The 20,037-nt window shown below is 41.3% G+C and overlaps 1 protein-coding gene across 7 annotated transcripts in view; it reads left to right on the top strand.

The window, feature by feature from the left end:
* ARHGEF4 (Rho guanine nucleotide exchange factor 4) overlaps window positions 1–20,037 on the top strand; it is a 212,951-nt gene that overhangs the window by 161,092 nt on the left and 31,822 nt on the right. For all 7 annotated transcript variants that reach the window (XM_084529194.1, XM_084529196.1, XM_084529193.1 and 4 more), the window contains one exon: window positions 9,479–9,618. In XM_084529194.1, the coding sequence (XP_084385320.1) occupies window positions 9,479–9,618 (140 nt within the window). The remainder of the gene's footprint in view (window positions 1–9,478; window positions 9,619–20,037) is intronic.

The raw sequence follows: 20,037 nt of genomic DNA, 5'->3' as shown, positions 1-20,037 counted from the left end.
GATACAAAAAGCTTGATCCCCTAGCTGTCATGGCAATTGTGGTTGAAGAACATAAATCCTTGATTACCCGTTTTCCCTTTGGAAACATTTGGTAGCTTGATCTCAAGGATTTTCTTAGAACTCGGATAGAACTCAGGTTAAATAGGGACACAATGATTTTCTAAAGGTAAAGCACGTTAGCCAATATTTTTAATGAGAAGACTGTAGCCCCACTATGAAACCAGATCTGTTGCATGTTACATAAAGACTGCTCATTCAAAATAGTGTCAACAAAATAGTCTTACTGCCCCTTGAGACTTATGCTTGATAAATGCACAAGAGCAATTGAAAGTCTTCTCGTGGCATTCATTTTTAATTACTTCTGTTGTACAAGGTCATAGATATAAGCCACTTGTCTGCCTGGATAGCTTCACGAAGATAAAGACTAGATTTATAGTGTTATGCAGAATTCTGGGGAAAAAAAAAAAAAAAAAAAAAAAAAAAGAAAGGTCACATTTTTCAAATTTAAGTGTTCGAAGTTAGCTTCTGAAATCTGTCTTCAGACACTTATACAAACAGCCTGCATTTCAGAAGTGCCAAGCAGCGGCTCTTTGTGCTGACTTTGCTGGAAATGATATGTGCTTAGTGCGTCTGGGTTGTTCATTGCGTCAGTCAGCTAGCTGTAGGGGATGGGCCTTGTTTCAGGTTCTAGTGTTAATTAGTTTTATCTTAACCAAATATGTTGGCATTTAAACTATTAATGGATTCTTTATCATTCAAGTTATCACATAAATTAGCCCATTTTAGGAAAGACCCATGCCTCTTTTTTCTGCTACTAGTTTGACTGTTGTAAAAATAATGTAAGGAAGATGCAAAGTTGGCATGAGTTGGTGCAACATTTGAAAGATGTTTGTGGTGTAAATTTCTTTGCTTCCTAGTGAGAGTTCTTCATAAAAAATGACTGTAGCCATTCCTTATGAAGTGGTCTTTTCCAGGCCAGTGGGTAAAGCTTAGTGTATAGTGGAATATTCTTGTTTCCAGACTCTGGGTGGAGACAGAAGAAAACTATGCTTTTTGGCTTTAGTACAGACTTTGTTTCCAAGCTCTTGGTCTTCTAAGGTTGTACTGGGATGTAAAGACATAATAAAAGATTTTGGAAATGTAAATCAACTTTATTTTCATACACCACATTTATATTCTTTCCTTTGTTTAACCAAAGTGACAGGTACAAGAAATCAAGCAATATAAGAGCTAATGCTAGCTTAATTTCTAATATGCTACTGTAAATAGTCTTAGGAAGTTGTTTTAGAGGTGAAACAAACATCACAGCTGCATCAATATAATTAAGACAGACAAGGGCAGCATGAGACTTGGGAGATAACAACAGCACCTGCATTATAAAGCTCCAATATGTCCCTGGAGAGTAGGTGCAGAGATAGGAGGAATAATGCTCCCTGAGTCGTTTTGGGGAAGCATTTTCAGTTTAAAGTTCTCATTTGTGGACTGGTAATGACTAGAAGCATTGGTTATGTCCAAGTTGAGTATTTCTATTTTTCTGGAGGAGGGAAAAAAAAAAAGATTATGATGTAGAATTCAATTAATTCTGAACCAGTGCTTTGGTGCAGATGAAATTATAAAAAATCAGTAAGTCTTGGTAACAATAGTGTGGCTCGTTTATTTGCATATTCCTTCAGGCAAGTTTTGTATACTTGTGCAAGCAAAAGATGAGAGAGCCCAGAAGTGACCTTTAAGAGCGATGCCACACATAACAGTGCGCTGAAGTAGTGGTACGTGTTGAGGTCACGTAGGGTAGCCTGTGAGAATAATCTTTAAGAAAACTGTCTTTTCTGTCTTTTGATTTGCTACCTTTCCACATTTGGGTTGTGTCTATAAGGCTTTGAACAACTGGAGTAGATGCTCTCCTAAAAACAAATAAAAATTGATGAAATCTATTGACCAAGCCTTTTCAAATTCACATTTCTCAGGCTTTTCAGCTGCATTAACACCCTTTGATGTTGCTTTTACTTTCTAGGTTTCCTGAAGTAGGTGTTGTCCACAGTAAATAACTATTGCACTCATTTCCTGGCTTACTTGCTCAGGTTTCCTCAGTTCTGGTTACACCTTAGGGTAAGAATGGACAGGCATGTAGACGTAGATACAGTACTTTCACCTTTGCAGATGAATTGAAAGCTTATCCAAGGTTAATGCTGATCTGAGTTGGCTCTGATCATGCTCTACTACACAGAGTCAAATTCATTTGCAAATGACACCAAGCTGTGCGGTGTGGTCAACATGCTGCAGGGAAGGGATGGCATCCAGAGGGGCCTTGACAGGATGGAGAGGTGGGCCCGTGTGAACCTCATGGAGTTCAACAAGGCCAGGTGCAAAGTCCTGCACCTGGGTCAGGGCAATCCCAAATGTGAAGACCTTACAGTAGTCTGCCAGTACCTAAAGGGGGCTGCAGGAAGGCTGGGAAGGGACTTGTAACAAGGTCTTGTAGTGATAGGACAAGGAGTAATGGCTTTCAACTAAAAGAGGGAGATTTTGGTTAAATCTAAAGAAGAAGTTCTTTATTCGGAGGGTGGTGAGGCCCTAGCCCAGGCTGCCCAGAGCAGCTCTGAATGCCCCAACAGTTAAAAATTTGGTATGCTTGGCATGTTAATGTTTGTTACCTGTTAGAAACAAGAAACACAAGCATTTAGTGGTTTACAGAGGGAAGTTTGAAAATATGATGGCTAGTTTCATCCACCCTTATTTTTCCTCCCAGTTAACTCCTTTAAATAACAGCTACGTCCATGAATAAGGCTTGTTACTGGGGCAGTGACAGACTTTCCAAACAGAACATCCTGCTTAGGATGCAGCGAAGAATGTGCCTGGATCCTGGAAGAGATTTGTCTGCTATTTTTGATAGCTAGAATTGATTTTGTGTTTAGATTCTGCTAGGGCTTAAAGGACTACGCTAACGTTGGCCCCATCCTGTTCAACGCTGTGCAGATGTAAAGTAAATAGCATTTCCAAAGCCATCCATCTGAAAAATAAGAGCAAACAGGTCTGTATGAATGAGTAATCAGGCCTCAGCAAATAAACAATAAATATACAGAGTAGGAGGACATGCCTGCTTTTTTCCATGTCAGTAGCTGTGACTGGAACATAGCCAGTGAATTAATTGTTAGTATCCAGTACAGCAAAGGTGCTTTTCAACAAAGAAACAGACTTTGGACCAAGACCATACATGCTACTTCCTATCTGTTTTTCCCATAATTTCACTGTCCTTCAAATCTGCTTAAACTGCTCCCCCACATCTCTCCCATTTGCAGTGCAACTCGGCAAGCGAGCAAGGGGCCGGGGCAGGTCTCTGCCACGTGCCCGCTGAGGCAACACGGATCAAGGCTGCAAGTGTGCAGCAAGCAGTAATGTGGGAGTCAGAGCTGCCGAGCCATTCACAGGCCACATCTCGCTTCCCCATAATTATCTTCCCTACCCAGGAGAGTTGAGAACTCCCTTAAGCCACATTGCGAGTCATTTAGATTCTAATTGGGGTTTAAAAACTTTTGAAACCAGAGTGTGTGGCTCAGTGCATTATTGCTGATGAATGTTGCCCTGGGTGATGCACCCAGCAGATGCACAGAGGACCTGCACTCAGCTTTCCATTGAAGAACTGTGTCCTTTTTGTTTTCAACAATTTTGTTTGTGCAGACTTGCTTTTTGCCTCAGCTAATTAGGAACTGGTTTCATTCACAAAAGGAATTCCACTAGTGGCATTGTACCAAAACGCTGATTTCATTTTGGTATGTTGAATCCTTTTCCTTGTTAATTTTTCTCTAAAATGAGAGAAAGAAGCTTGCTTTCTCCACTGAAATATTTTCCTTCCTCTTCAACATGCTGTTTTTTTCCTTTTTATTCTCCCCTCAAAGATTCACCAAACTGTTTCATTACCTTCTCATAAATGTCATCACAAAGATCTTAGCTCTGTAAGGCGTGGCTTTGCAGGCCTACGTCCTTGAATTTTTATGTCAGTTTTGTTTGTTTGTTTTTCCTCTGCATGAAGCTCATACTAACTGGTCATTGTTCCCTTGTTGCTAATTCCCCACCAGACTTCCCTCTGCCTGTTAAACCGGCCCACAGCCATAAACAGAATGATAGGAGAGAGTCCATCAGCACAGTAAAGAGCTGGAGAATTGCACTGTTGGGGCAGAAGTGGGATGACATCACTGATGGATTTCACTGTGGCAGCTGCACAGGGACCTGGGTATATCAAGCAGCTGATGAATGATGCACGTAATTCAGAATAGGGCTGGTGGATGCTGCAGCACCGCAGTGGCAGCTGTTTCAAAGAGAGACCAGTGTGCAGCGATTCAGAGTGGGCAGAGAGGAGGGTGGAAGGGCTGTCTTGATCTGGGCAGTGGGTTTGGGTTTTGGTTTCCCCACCCCACACAGCTCTTTTGTTTGGTTAGCATCTTAAATATCTTGAACCACCCCCTTCAGCAGCTGCAATGCAGTTTCCTGTGGGCACTGCACATAACCACAGCAATCTCTGCTCAGTGAGGCAGAGGGAATGATGTTGTTAGCTCTGAATTAATTTGCTCTGCGAGTGTAAATCAGGCTCCTACTGATATATCAGTGAATTATTTTAAATGTAAATGATACATAGAGACCTATTAAGCGTGTGGATGTGATACTGGAAAAGCACACTTGATGAGAGGTGTTTCCAATACACAGAATTTGTTCCCTTTGTCATTAACATAATGTGCTTTTAATAAACTATGGAGGCTGTTGGTTTTTAAAGCTGTCTGTAATCACTGATTCCTATCTCAGCCTTACCCCCCTAAAAGCTGGAGACTGCATAAAGACAGTTTTGGGGAGGCTGCCTGTGGTCCATTTTCCATCAGTACCAGGTCCCTGGCTTCTGACACAGGTACGTGGCAGGAGCTTCTCTCCAGTGGGGTGAGACTCACGTCCCCATGTCTTAGAGGTCTCTGCTACCAGGCTGTGTGAGGTCTGGGGTGGCAGTGCCCAGCTGCTCTGAGGAAACTGCTCCAGAAATGAGTTCTGTCTTTCTCCAGTGAGGGTGGGAATCTTTTTTGGTGGTGTTAGGGTTTTGTTTGTTTGTTTGTTTTTATCCAATTATCAACAAGTTGCATTCACTAATTCATGCCATGTAGAATGTATAAAGCAGGTCCTTTGAGATTGGGGAGAAGCTTGGACGTGATGAACGATGTCACCTTGAGTTAAGACTCTGGACTATGGCTCTTCTTCTTCATTCTGTGCCCTTCAGTAGATATCAAATCCCAACTTCTTCTGCTTAGATGAACAATACAAGGCTTTGCTCTTTTTTTTTGCTCCCTGCCATCTTCCGTATGTAGGTCAAGGCTGTCCCAATGTGGCCCAGTTTTCTCCAGCATCAGACAGGCTGTGTGGTGGCTCCCAAGAGAAAACACTACATACAGGCAACTGCCCTGGGTAGGAGGAGGTGATTCAGACTATCCAGGGTCTGTAATAATTTACCTATAAGCAAGATGCAGCCGTCTGGCCGCTATCTGAGCTGTGCATCTGTGGCTTGTGCTGTGGCCATCACAGGAAATGTCTGTTTCCCACTGTGGGCACAGGGGGTCCTTCCATGTGAAACCCTGGAGCTGAGAACAGCTTCAGTGGCTTTCTGGTGTGACGGAGAGCTCTGTAGCTGTGTAGAAGCACCTCTTGGAGTTACTTGCACTTACTGCTTGTGGAAGCACAAGCAGTGCCTTGCCTGGACTCCTGCCCACTGCTGACTTCTTATGCTTGCAGCCCGAAACTTGTAGGAAGGTGTGAGGGTGAACATTATACCTTATTCCTCAGCTTTGATTAAGCTTCATTTTATTTTTATAGAACTGCTCCTTTTTGTTTTCTTAATCATCCCCAAACATAGCCTGTCTTGGTGCTGTCTTCTTGGGCACTGGAACGCAGACTGCCTGTGCTGTTCTCAGGGACATATTTTGTATAATTCTTGCTGCTCCATATCTTCAAGATGAGTCCTTGTGGAGCCAGGCTACTGACAGACTACTGATTCTCTATTCAGATGCATAAGAACGGTTTGTGCAGCATTTTTTGTCAGCCAGTATTGCCAACATTATCCATCTGCTTTTGTGCTACCATACCATAAATTCGGAGCTTGGTCTCAGGCTAACAGCAGTAGGAAGCAGAGTTTTAATACTTGCACAGAAGGCTGTTATACTAATGTTGCTGATGATCCCTGTGTCCCCGTGTATGGGATTTGTTGCTGTATTTAACAAAATCTAGCACGACAGCCGTATAAAATATGGAAGAATCTACTTGAATTAACTGGATGTATTTTGGAGGCTTGGCATTAGAAAGAGCAATGTTGTTCTCTTGCTGCCTGATTGCCAGGGACAGGTCAGATTAGTGGTTTCAGAAAGTCACAGAGAGGCCGGCTGTGACTGTATCAGTGGATTTCTGTGTTAAATGGAGATGAACGTTCGGTGGGGAGGGGAAACAGGGCATCCAGACCAACTACTGTGCAGCTTAATACTTGCCTGTCCAACTCACACTGTGCAGTTGAGAAGCTGATAGACTGCTTCTTCAATCTCTGCTAACTTGTCTTTAAAGATTTTTGTACAGTGCTTGCTTCTTTTCTTCTTGACCTAGTTTACGCTGTGCTTGTGGAGTGATTACTGACATTGAAAGCCTTCCTTCTCCTACTTCCCTGATGGATTTCTAGTGCATTGGGTCACCAGTTGAGACTACTGTTTTGTTTGTAATCGTGTCTCTCCTGTAAGATGCTTCAGAGCAAGTTTTTATCTTTCATTCTCTCTTCCCTGGATCATCAGTCATTTTGCGGAAAACATGAAACAGCTACCTTGGGCCATTTGACCTTAAAAAATGAGCTACATGATCATGAACTGCATTTTTGGTGGAATATGTTCGTGAGGACTTCTTAAAAACTTCTTCCCCTCAGAAAAGTGATCCAAAATGCAATAACAGTTTGAGACTGTGGAAAAATGATGAACTTGGTAATTTCAGAGAAGAAAAACAAGTCTTTAGTAAAAGCAAACACAGCTTTCACAGCACTTAGCAGAGGTACAGAGCATTTTAAGTAATACAGATAAATATCTCCCTGGAGCTTTTGCTTTTTCATCTAAGCACAGATTCAGAGAACAAACAGGAAAATGGGGGTGGGGACACACAGAAGCTTTAAAGATGTCAGAGAGCATTTTTCAAACTGAAAATTACTCTTAGCAGTGAAAAATAGCAGAAGATGCAAAAGCAATGAAACCATGCATGAAATAAGGGAAAAGAATGAGATCAGATGAATGCAAAGAAGGTTTGAATTAAGTGACTACTAACCCTTTCCTTAAAAAATGTTCTTGAAAAACATTTCTAATTTGTTTTTGTTATTGTACAAATGCACTGAAAGTTGTTCATCACAATTAGATAAATATTTTCCAGGCTATGTATGAACAAAAATTGACACTTAATGTACTTTTTTTTTTTTTTTTAAACTGCAAACCATGGTAACTCTGCATAAAGTGATATCTGTGGCATACCAATTGGTTTTTGAGTCTTAGATGTAGTGGACTCTGCCCCAGCACTGTTTTTATGCTGTGTATACTACTGGCATGTATTCAGTAGAAAACTTCTGTATAGTAAAATGATGTGTCAGAGCAAAGCTATGAGAATACTTGATTATTTTTTCTTTTAGCCCAATGTCACTTAATTTTGAATGGTTGGAGAGTAACACTTCCACAGAAAATTCTGCTCTAATCATAAGTTCACGTTCACCTCCACGTCCTGAACTTCTATCAAAACTGAATGGGATCCCAGGTTTAGATGATGAATATGTCTTTGTGTTGTATTTATTGAATTCAGAGCATAAACAATCAGGTATTTAGTTGGAGGGGTGTAATTAAGTACCTCATAAACCAGTCATTTTGATGTTGAGTAACTGTACTGAACTGATTGATGCTACAGTGAATTTACACCTCACCTTGTCATTGGACATATTCTTGATGCAGGCTTAAAAAAACATCATGTGTAATGAAACCATTGATGAGTATAATGTTTGTAGGTCTTGCTGTAACCTCTATGGCAATTTATTTTGTGTTACTTGGAAGCTTTGCTTTCAGGTAATAACCTAATGAAACTTTAGTCACTTTTATTTTCCCCCTCTTGTCATAATTAGGCTCATAGCGTGCACTTTCCACATTATGGAATGAAATGAGGAAACAAACAAACAAAAAACCACACTTCATAGAATATCCTGAGTTGGAAGGGACCCATAAGGATTATCAAGTCCAACTCCTGGCACCTCACAAGTCTGCCCAAAAGTTTAGACCATGTGACTAAGTGCACAGTCCAAACGCTTTTTAAATTCAGACAGGCTTGGTGCAGTGACTACATCCCTGGGGAGCCTGTTCCAGTGTGCAACCACCCTCTTGGTGAAGAACCTCTTCCTGATGTCCACTTTGACCCATGCTTTTCCTATCAAGTTGTATGAGATCAAGCTAAAAGTTATTTCACCTGTTCCACAAAAATTTTGGTACTCAGAATTCATGTATACCTTTTGACAGTGAGAATGTCACCATGAGTAATGGTATCAATATCTGTATTTTCACTTCATTCGGTCTCAGTAGTACAGCCATGTTGAGTCCATTAAGTTAAAATTAATTACATCAGCTGTTGTTCCTTGAAACATTTTGATGCCTTTGTGTTAGCTACTTATTTCATGCGCAGAAATCTTCTGTGAAGCCCACCTCTTTGTCATGGAAACTGTTTTTCTATCAGTTGCTAATCCAGATGAATATGTCGGCAAACGTCTTCTTTAATCATTGGCATTTTTTCACAGATTTTGAGAACTCAGTAGCCTAGACAGATAGGGGATAATTAATAAGTCATCAACTTGTATACTCACATATACGGGGAAGTATATTTACTAATGCCTTGAGGAGACCTTAGAAAAAGGTTCCTACCTATGAAAGAGAGGAACAGCTATTTTCTTCTATGTATAGCAAGTATAAATGCCATTTTTTTTAGTTCTTAGGCTTATGCTTATGTCTTAAGACTTGTTATTCACACTGCAGACTGCTGAACTTCAATTATCTGCAGTTTACTCAGTGTTATCCTGAGCAGAATGGCCCTCCTGTGGTAATAATGGATACTTGTGTAGCAAACACCCTTCTAGGCAACAAAAAAGGTTCCCAAATGGAGTGGGTGCAAAAAGAGGAAGGTGAATGGCTGAGAATTTCCTTGGTCTGTAAGGATTTTGATAAATTATAATCCTCAGCGTTTGGTTTGGCAGACATGAACCTGTTGCCTTGTCATTTTTTTCTGTCAACATAGCAATGTTAAGATTGTATTTGCATTCTCTGCCTTGTGCATATATAGCTTCCTTGTCTTTTTCTCCTCTATACTATTATCACACCACTCACTCCCACCGAGCTCATATAAGTGATGCAACCCTTATGATCTTGTAGTCTATACAGATTTGTTCTTTTTCTTGTTGCAGTGATTGCTGATGGGGCACTGGATAAGACGGCTCTGACGGATGATGTGGGAAGTGAGGAGGACCTGTACGAGGACTTCCGGAGCTCCAACCACCGCTATGGCCACGCTGGGGGAGGCGGAGAGCAGCTTGCCATCAATGAGGTATCACTCATGTAATGCTGGCTGTTTTTTGGCAGGATGAGGAAAGATGTCAATTCTTGCTTTGAACTGTAAGAGAGGTCTGGGACCAAACTGATAATGGCAGAGGATAGATGTGGCTTCAGATGTCACTTACTGAGGGTACCACTTGTAACTGAGTAATGACAGGGTCTGGGCTTTCCACAAAGCCCTCCTGAGGAGTGGAGAACAACGATGTAACGGGATGCAGAGCCACAGTTAACTCTGCTTTTGCATGGTTTTGGACAGGAAGCTTAAAACCATTAATGAGCAACCTGGTCAAGGCTGGCAAAAAAAAAAAACTTGAAATGTAGTGTATTGAAGGCATAAACATGACGCTTATTTAAAATAACAACAAAAAAACAGTCTATGCACTTCTTAGTAGGTGAGAAGGGTACAAAGTTTAATGTAGGCTTGGTCTTCACTGCTCCTTCATGTTAGGTTAACTCTGGGGATGTGAAAGACATACCTTTTTAATAGCTTTTAGCTATTTTGTTTTATAGCTCTTGCACTGATTAACTTGAGATAAGCAATTTAAAAATGTACTTCTCAACATAATATGAGCAATAATTAATAGGATTTAGACATTCCTGTAAAAATATAATGGCTTTGCCTAATGCATTAGAACTGGTGCCGCTACACACATTGCTTTTTCAGTGGCATGAACGGATTAGCTTTTCCATTGGAGGAGTGAAGCATGTTCACCATATGAGTGATCTCTTACACTCATGTACACACTCCTTTCTATATTCCGTAATATTCCCTATACTCTGATACCTTCACAAGATGAGAAGGCAAGGATAAAAATGCATATATTTTCCTGTGGCTAATCTATAACTGAAATTATGTTGACTGAGACTCTGTGCCTCTAGCTCAGATATACACAGTGATGGTGCCTTTGGGGTCTATAAAAGCTATAAGTAAACTGCATGGTGAGGATAACAGTCTTTCCTTAAAAACAACAACTTCAAATGTTCTTTGAGCAGTTTTCCTGCCTCTTGTACTCAGAATTCATGACTATAGCCTTGGTTGTTTGGGGTAAGGAAGAGATTTGCTGTATTTTCTTTCCCTATTGTTTACATGAAGGGGTTATCAAACCATGGTTAGAGGTTTTGATTTAACCTCATCTGTTTCAGCTCTTGTTACTGGCCAGAAAACAGTGGAACACCAAAATAGCTAGCCATGAGATGCGACACAAGAGATTTAGCTTAAGCAATTTTTTCTTCATTTCCTGTTCAGTGTTTTGCACTAAAAGGGACTGTATTGCAGGTGCTGAGTTGCATTCTTTCACATTTACCTGGTGTGCTATTGTGAGAGGCCCAGGCACCATACAAGTCAATCCCATAGTGTGCACTGAGAGCATGGGAGGAGAATTCTGCTTTCCTCCCATGCAGGTGCTTGACTTGACAGTTCTTATTATTGTGGCTTATCAAACAGAAAAAACACTGGATTTTTTGTTTCATTATTTTATAGTTACATATTCTCTTCCTTTTTATAAATATCTGTATATTTAAATGAAATCTTAACAGCTCTTTAAAATCAGGAAAAAAAATAACTTGGCAGTGGGTGTTAATATCCATCAGACATGTTTTTCTCTTTCATCATTCACTGTTCTTGAGGACAGTTGCTTTTCTTAAAAAAAAAAAAAAAAAAAAAATCAAATCACTTTATTTGAGTAAAGTTCCATCATATAACTTCTGATCAGGAAAGCAAATGGATGAGTCCAAGGCTGGTATAATTTGTATAGTCTTTGAAGCATATGTAGATTTTGTTGGCCAGTTGACTGGAAGAAAAAAGCTTGTTTTTGGCGTTTTTCCTAGAAACTTGCCTGTTCAGGGGCCAACAAAACTGTAAGAACAGGCAGTACGTTATTTACTTTGTCAATGGGTTTCTACGGGTAATTAATCTCTCTCTTACCTTCACTGAGCATTAGTAAAGTGCTTCCTACACAATCGCTTCCTGGAACAAAAGAGTACAGAGACATATGAAATCTCACTGGGGTGAGATACTAAATCTGTGAGGTACAGATTTTACATGAAGAGACATCTTAAGTGTTGGAACTGAAATATCTCATATAGCTGGTAATCAGAAAGGCATAAGCCTTCAGCTTCATTACTAGTCCAGAATCTGGGGATTGATTAGTCCTGAATATTTTCAGTAGTAATGCTAGGATTGATCCAATGCAAAGCTATCAACATTCAGTTGTTTAGTAAATCTTCTCAGTAGTCATCCTTGCTTTATTTTATTCCAAACTGCATTTTATTGGTCATGGATAAGGAAACTATGGTAACTGTATTATTCTTAGTCTTCTTGGAAGAAGCAGCTTTCAAATAAACAGAGAAGTCTGAAATACATTTTTAAGGCATTTGGCAGTCCAAATGTTTCATTGAAGAAAAATAAAAATAATTATTAAAAAAAAAAAAAAAAAAACAACACTGAGCTGTAGCTCGGTTTGGATCAGAAGAAAATGGTTGGGGAGGGGGAGAGGGGAGGAAGAAAAATAAAAGAAACCTTTCATAGATGTAGAATAATTTATTGGCAGGAAGGCTAGAGGGATAAAAGAAAGTTGGGAAAGTTGTGCCCACCTAAGAAGATCAGCAGGAGTGTGTGTCAGAGCCAAGAAAAATCAGTCAAAAAGTAGTAATAAGGGCTTAGGATGAAAAAAGACAGGGGAAGTAATTTTCTGGGGGCATCGGTTTGACGTTCTTTCAAATGCAGTCCTGATGTTTGTGAAAAGAGATTTTTGTGTTTAGGTTGATTTTGGTGGCATTTACTTTGTGGTTATTCTAGGTAAAGACCCTAGCCTTGCATTCTTTTACTTCCACAGTATAATTTGGTAAAACATGGCAAGAGAAAATGTATGCTCCTAAATGTATTGTGGCTTCGTCCTTCGTGTACGAAAATACTATGTATGTACTATGTATAGGACAGACATAACTTCAAGCTGCGTGAAACATGGTACATGTGGACTGAAGTAGAGAAATTGGTTAATTAATTAAGTATATAAAAGCCTGCCTGCAGAGCTCTTGAGCGAGGATTGTGATAATGAGGAAAATTGCTGCTTATGGTGGCCTGTGCAAGTAAGTTAGGTGTGTTTGCTTGAAAGCTTCTGATATGTACAAAGTGCTTGTTCTGCCCTACTGCTGTATGAAGGGTTCCTCATGGCTCTGTGATTTGGGAAAAATGCTGTCACAATTCAACATGGGTGGAGTGTTCAGCCTCTTAGAGCCCTGGATGACTGGTATTGTCCCCATCTTATGAAAGCAAAGCAGTAAATGTTTGGAAAAGAGTAGCATGACTCTCCCTATATTTTCCTTATCTATTATGGCTCTACATTTGATACGCTTGGAATTTGGTATGTGAAGTCTTGTTCCTGAGGAAATGCAGGGATTCACTGAATTCAACAATAGAGGATTTTATCTAAGACGTATAGCATCATTGCCTTATGTTTTAAAATGAGAATATTGTAATGTGTTACAGATGTTTGTGTTTTACCAGTGCTTGTTGATAGGGTGCAATTAAGCTAATTTGTCATACATGTTTCTGATTTAACAAAGTAATTCATACAGAAAGATGTTTAGGAAGTGGTGTAAACAATACATCTACCATTAACCAAAGGCAACAGATACTGCAACAGTCCTCCCTTTCTTGCGTTACTGAGCAGTGTACAACTGTGGCTGAGTCTCTAAAGCATTATTTTTATGCTGAACTCTGATCACTCACTGGGAATTTGTTCTTTTACTGTCACCCAGTGCTCATCCAGGCACATCGAACCATAAACAAGTCAGACATGTAAACTGTAAGAGAATCCACTTTAAATAAATAAATATTTTTAAAAAATATTAAACAAATGTTAATGCAGATGAAATCAGAACAAAAATTTCAACTTTTTCAAACATGAATAACAGCCTTCATGGCATTTTTGATGTTATCTACATTCCAATTAATTAAAACTTCTTGTGCACCATAAAAGGACAAATTGCAAGACAGAAAAAAAAAAATAAAATATAGCAGCAAAGTCTTGTCATCCCTTCTTTCTTTCCTTTTGGTCATAACAGATTTCCAGACAGAATTACTGATTGTATGGAAGGAATACGTAACATACCAGTGTAATCTGGGAGAGAAGATTTATTATAACTTTTTTATCGTAATGTGAGTATATTGCTCTCCCAACTGATACTAGGGCAAACAGAAACCAGTTAATAAATACCCACCTCCTTTTTTTCTTCTGAGGGTTTAATTCCTGTTCCTGTGTCTTGCATATTTCTGCAACCAAGGTTGACAACTGGAAATAACTGGAGGCAGTATGATGGCTTTGGTGTTCTTATGTCTGTCCTGCCAGCTGTTAAATTGCAAAGACTAACAGCTTCTGTTAACGCTTGTTAATGATAGCAGTGAGTATGAGGGGACTCCCAGTAATGTCTGTTTCCTGGCAGTAGAAGCATTCGTAGTTACTGGGGTGGAGGGACAGGCCTGGCTCCACAAACAGTTTTCCCTTTGGAGAAGAAATGATCCAACACTTTAACTCCTGAAGTTACTTGTGCCAAATCATCTCCAACTCTGCCTGTGTTGTATTTGGTGTATTCTTGGGTACCTAGAACTCTGCCTGATCACACATATAGCATGATTGCTGATGTTAATAACAAGATGTGTTTCCCCCTTATGGTGAAGGCTCCAACCAACTCCCAGTGCTTTGGCATCCCATTACAAAGAGCTCTTTCAATGCGTCCCAGTTGCATGGTGTCCTGTGGCTCTAAAGGTTACATTTGTAGAAAGCCTTGGCTTCCTCCCTGTCGCTCCTAGCACAAGGGCTATCTACCTTGGCGCCACTGAGATTTTCAAATCCTTGCTCTGCTGCAGTTGAGATAGTGTGGCAGGCAGCACTAACTGTCTGAGGTCCTGGTGGTCCCTGCCTGCCCAGGGCTTTCACTTGTGCCTAATGGCAGGCTTTCTAATCTGCCATCCTTCAACCAGTGTTGCCGACAGGACCTGATCACTCAGGCCCTGTGCAAGGACAGCCAATGGTAAACCTGTGGGCAGGTGAAGATGAGCAGTTTCACCATTCACATGCAAAGTGGGAGCCTTGCTTTGAAACCTGCCCTGTCTGATACAAGGTAGGAACTTGCTCTGTCCCTGGTCTCTCACTAGCTGTCCTTGGGAGCTCCCTCTTTGGCTTCCAGGGGCCCTTGGTTTGGTACCTAACTCTCCACTGCTGTTCTGCAGTGGGGCGTGTGTTAGAAGCAAGGTAATATTTGCACCTCTTTTAAAATTTGACCTCAGAGATGGACCATAAATTAAATTGCATCTTATTACTACTTGAATTTGTAGCATGATGGTGTGCAAAGTCTCTTTTGAAAAACCTTGTACTTCCAATTATTTCTGCCAATGTCTGTATTTTAAAAATAGTTTGGGTTGTTTACCCCTCAGTTGTCTAACACTCAGCTGGTTCAAGAAACACCTGCAATGGATAACAGCACAATAACAAAGTGGATCAGAGTACAAAGATTTGCTGGGAGAAGGGGATAAAGGAGGAATGTGACAGAGCAGGAATGCTGGGTAAAGCTTAGTGGAGAGGTTATTCCAGGTTTAAGCTTCTGCAGAGAGGAGCGAGTGTATCTGCAACAAACTGGTTTTATAACACACTTGTTCCTCAGGTTCCTCTCAGCATGGCTTTGACATTAGAAAAATTATTTTTGTTCTTCCCTCTCCAAATCCTGACTTAGAGCTGCTCATCTCTGCAACCCTTTCTTTTTTTCCCCATAATCTACAGAACACATTTGAACTGTGTGGTGGAAAATTAAAGTCCCTCCTGACTCCTCTGGCCCTTCAGAGAGCACTGTTAATCCCTCAAAAGATGTTTTCCTTCAGCTACAGCCCTGTCCTGTGTCTTGTCCTACCCTCACTGAGTAGGGGACAGATTTAGCAGCAACTTCAGCCATGCATTAATGCATTGAAGGCATTGGCATATTCTTTGCAGCTTTATTTTACTGCTTTGATAACAGCAGCAAAACTGTGGGAGCTGTTGAGGGAAGAAAAGTCAGTGAGAACCAAATTCCTGAAGCACCAACCCCGCTTTTCCTGAGGTTCGTGAAAAGACTTCCCATCCCTCTGGGGCACCGGGGGCCAGCCCTTGCTCGGTGCCCTCATCGCATCCTGGCAGAGCCGTGCAGGTCAGTCCTACGCCTGCTCCTTGCAGCAGAATGAGTCAATGTCACGTGCGCTAACCCCACTACTCCCACACTCGAACACGCACGTTCCAGAGGCAGGCAAACATAATGGCCTCTGTCTCCAGCAGTGTGGGACTGACTGGCACACATCCATGTGGCTCAGACTTGCACAGAGAGAGTAATCAGGGCCTTAGTGGACAGTAGTAGGGCTGTGCTGCTTTACAGCTGCTGGATGTCAAGTGCAGGTTCTCTGGAGGTTTTGGTTTGAGGGGCACGTGCAGCTGTAGAGAAAAGTAACCTAGAAAGATGGTGGGGGGCCTTATTTTTCAGTGCTGCTTCCAGCTGACTTTATCTATAACCTTTAGAGAGAGGATCTTGCTTCTGGCTATTTCACCATCATCAACTGTTGCCGGCAGGTCTTCATCTCCACAGGCTTTGTCAAACAAAAGCAGGTTGCTTGCACTATCCGGGATGAACTGAACATCTTGTTTCTTCACATTCCTGTCCTAACTAGGCGCGTTGCTAGTAGAGCAGAGGGACACCTTGTTTACTTACTGTTGAATAGCAGCATTGGGGTTATCAGTTTTGCATCTCCACTTTGTTAATCATCTTAAAAGCCACTTACCAAGTTTGCTTCTGAGGACGCTATCAAGTGACATGTTAGACTGTTTATTTCTTTGATGGGGCAGGCTCTTGGTGAACAGCCCTTCAAGACTTATGCTTTAGGGGACGCTCTTCTGCTGCATTAGGCAGTATTGCATGAGTAAAGAGTCTAGGGAGGTACTGGCTATAAAAAATGTGTGGGCTTAAACCTTGCAGCAGTATCTAGAAGAACGTGCAGTGTGAGTAACTGCTCTAATAACACAGTGGGGGCCTTACAGCATTACACCCTGTAAAACTGAGAGCAAATTGTGGACTTTTAAGAGATTGCTTTCCATTTTAGACATATATGAACATGTGCGGTTTAAGAAGCTGTACTTGTTCTGATGTTTTCAGACAAATTATATCCAATTGGGAATTTCAAGGAGAAATTTGTGCATTGAACATCCACTCAAAACCTGTTTTTGTTTTGTTGTTTTCTTTTTGAAAAATGCATTTGACGTGCATGGTTCTTAGCTTACCACTTGGAGCCTTGCTTTCCAAGCCCGCTTTCTTGTGAGTGAGGAGAAAGGTGCTGACAGCGGGACTGGTCCAGGCTGCACTGGCCTGTGAGAGGCCTCAGTCTGAGACGTGTGTTGTCCCAGTGCACAGGATGTAACTTCACTGTTTGTCTCCTCCTCATTTATTTATTTGTCTGGTCTGCTGGAGCACCTGTGTACTTAATTTTTCACATTTACATGTATATACATGTGCCTTTCAGTTCAGCTGTGATGATACTGAACCACTTCATTTGACAGGCAAATGTCAAAAAGGTTTGTCTGTACACTCCTGGCCTTGTAAAACTGAAACCTAAAACAGCCTTTAAAAGCTTAAGCCCTGTTTGCTCAACTTACAAGCAAAGCAACAGGTCAGTCCTGGACAAATAATTCCTGAATAATTTACTTTCTGAAGTCTTAGTCACTAACTCTGTGACTGCAGCATGGCTTTGTGTCATCAGGCCTTTGGGCTGCTGTGTACTCACCATTTGCACAGGTTTGAGTGATAGCATTATTCCCTTGGTGTGATCCCATTCCTCATCTGGCTGAGGATAGCTCTTAGAGGAAGGATTAGAAATAAATTATTACGATTGCAAATCAGATTCCAATGAAGATTGTGCAATATTCACTTGAAATATGCACCCTCAGTGATCATTATACAAACTAAGTCCTACTTGTCTACAAGCCACAAGATAAAACCTTCAGTTATTTCATCTCTCGCTGATGCCACCTATCACAGAAGCTTGTCTGATTAGTGAGTAACAGGAGTAAGGTTTTATTTGTGCAAGAGAAAAATGTCACATGGCATTACCCCACCAGAGTGAATGCTTTGAGTTGCCATGGAAGTAGCTCCCCCATGCACAGGCTGCAAAGGGAACTCACTGCATGGGGCTGAAAACAAAGTCAGGTCACAGCTAGTGTCACCACAGTTTCTATCCTTGTTAAGACAGGTTTCTACTTATGTATGCTTTATTCACTGGGGGGTCATAAAGGTGACTGCAACTTAAGGTTAACTGTGTAGTGCTCCAAGGTGTATACGAGGTAAACATGTTAGATGTGCTCAGGCAGTGTAGTGCAGGAGGTCTCTTAGGTCTGTACATTCAAGCAGAGTAACATAGCTTTAGCTAAGGATGTTTCTTACAGACAGCTGCAACAAAGTCAGGTGAAAATGCACCCTTTGTTATAAATTTCCATCTTTTTTTCATAGATTTTCATCTTGGGATCACAGTTTCCTCTACATTTCTCCATCCAAGAGGTCTCAAAGCAGCATCCAAGAAGGAAACTACTTTCCCCTTTAAGATGTGTTTTTAGATATTCAAACTTTTTATGCTTTCACCATCAAATGCTCAAATATGTTCATGAGCTGCAAAGATTTCAGGAATTTACTGGAGAATTAATTACACCTTAACTGATTTAAGAAATTGTCCAGTATCTTGTGGCAACAACAATACAGCTCTGCCAGCTTGTCTCACTGGTACCTGTCTTGGTGGGTCACTGGAGTTTGTGTATTTCTGTTCAGTGTAACTGAGGGATTAGATAAGATAGTAGTTACTGTGCAGATCTCAAAGAAGCATGTGTGATAATGCTTCCCCCATTCACCATGATTACCTCCTCCTAAAGATCCCTCCACCCTAAAATACTGTTCCGTGGCTCATAACCAAACTCAGTCTGTTCACAAAAAGCCATGAAAAATAGCATTGAGGTGCTGGAGTGTGCCTAAAGAAGGGCAATGAAGCTGGTGAATGGTCTAGAGAACAAGTCTTATGAGGGGTGGCTGAGGGAGCTGGGGTTGTTTAGCTTGGAGAAAAGGTGGCTCAGGGGAGACCTTATTGTACTGTACAGTTACCTTAAAGGAAGTTGTAGTGAGGTGGGGATTGAGCTCTTCTCCCAAGCACCAAGTGATAAGCTGAGGGGAAATGGCCTCAGATTGTACCAGGGGAGGTTTAGCTCAGATATTAGGAGAAATGTCTTTACTGAAAAGGTTGTGCAGCACTGGAATAGGCTGTTCAGGGAAGTGGTTGATCATCATCCCTGGAGGTCTTCAAGAAATGTGTAGATGTGGAATTTAGTAGCATGGCTTAGTGGTGGACTTGTCAGCACTAGGTTAAAGGTTGGACTCAATGCTCTAGAGGTCTTTTCCAACCTGAATATATCTATGATTGCAGAATGCCTGAGAGTTAAACAATGCAGTTACTTAACTGGACTTGAAGAACTTTCATTAAATTGAAGCCTAAGTTCAGGGATAAGTTCAAGGGTCCAAGTATTGGGCTGAAAGCCCAAGAATACTTTGGAGCTGGAGCAACCCATGGGTCCCAGCAGTTTGCTTGTATGGAAAGTATTGCTTAGCAGGTCCTGAAGTTGTACTGAGAGCACAAGCATTCATCCTATGCATTATTCCCCCTTGTTCTGTGTTTAGGCTAGAGACAAGCAGATTTGTAGGATCTTTAATTTCAGAAACCTGCAAACTGAAATAATTCTAGACTTGGTTTTGGTTTTACACTGCCTGAGAGAAGACATCTTAAATGTTACAGAAGCTTAAGGAAACAGTAGAAATTGTTTGACTGCTTAGCACTTTCTACATAACCCCTGCTGAGGTTAGCACAATTATGGAGAAAACAAAATGAAACAAAAGTACTTAGCTAGACTGTCTCTCTGAAACGTTTTTCCTCTTAAATCTCTCACCTGCCGTGTTCCACGATACAAGCAGGAGCTGTACAAATCTTTTAGAAATTTTATGGACATTGATGTGCTAACACCTGAACAAAAGATAGCTTCTTCACTGTTTCACTGGGGGAGGACGAGCACCTGAGCTAGATGTGGAAGTACCTCCCTTCAGAGAAGGTCCTGTGTACTGGGTCCTCCTCATCCCTTCCCAGGAGTGCTGTCACCACAGGCAGAGTGCGAGCTGGGCTCCGCTTCCCTGGCTGGAGGAACGAAAAGGGCTGCAGCAGTTGTCAAAGGGCCTGGTGGTGATGGGTGCTCGGCAAGAGCCACCCCTGCCCTTTGCCAGGAGCAGGGCCTTTTTGTGCTTGTCAGGCACTGGTGGGAGCTGTGGTTAGGCTGGGGCATCTGAGAGTCTACGCCGAGCAATTTGATGCTTG

The sequence above is a fragment of the Aythya ferina genome, assembly GCF_964211825.1.
Source record: "Aythya ferina genome assembly, chromosome: 9".
NCBI classification, from domain to species: Eukaryota; Metazoa; Chordata; class Aves; order Anseriformes; family Anatidae; genus Aythya; species Aythya ferina.
This window is presented reverse-complemented; position numbering and strand designations above follow the sequence as displayed.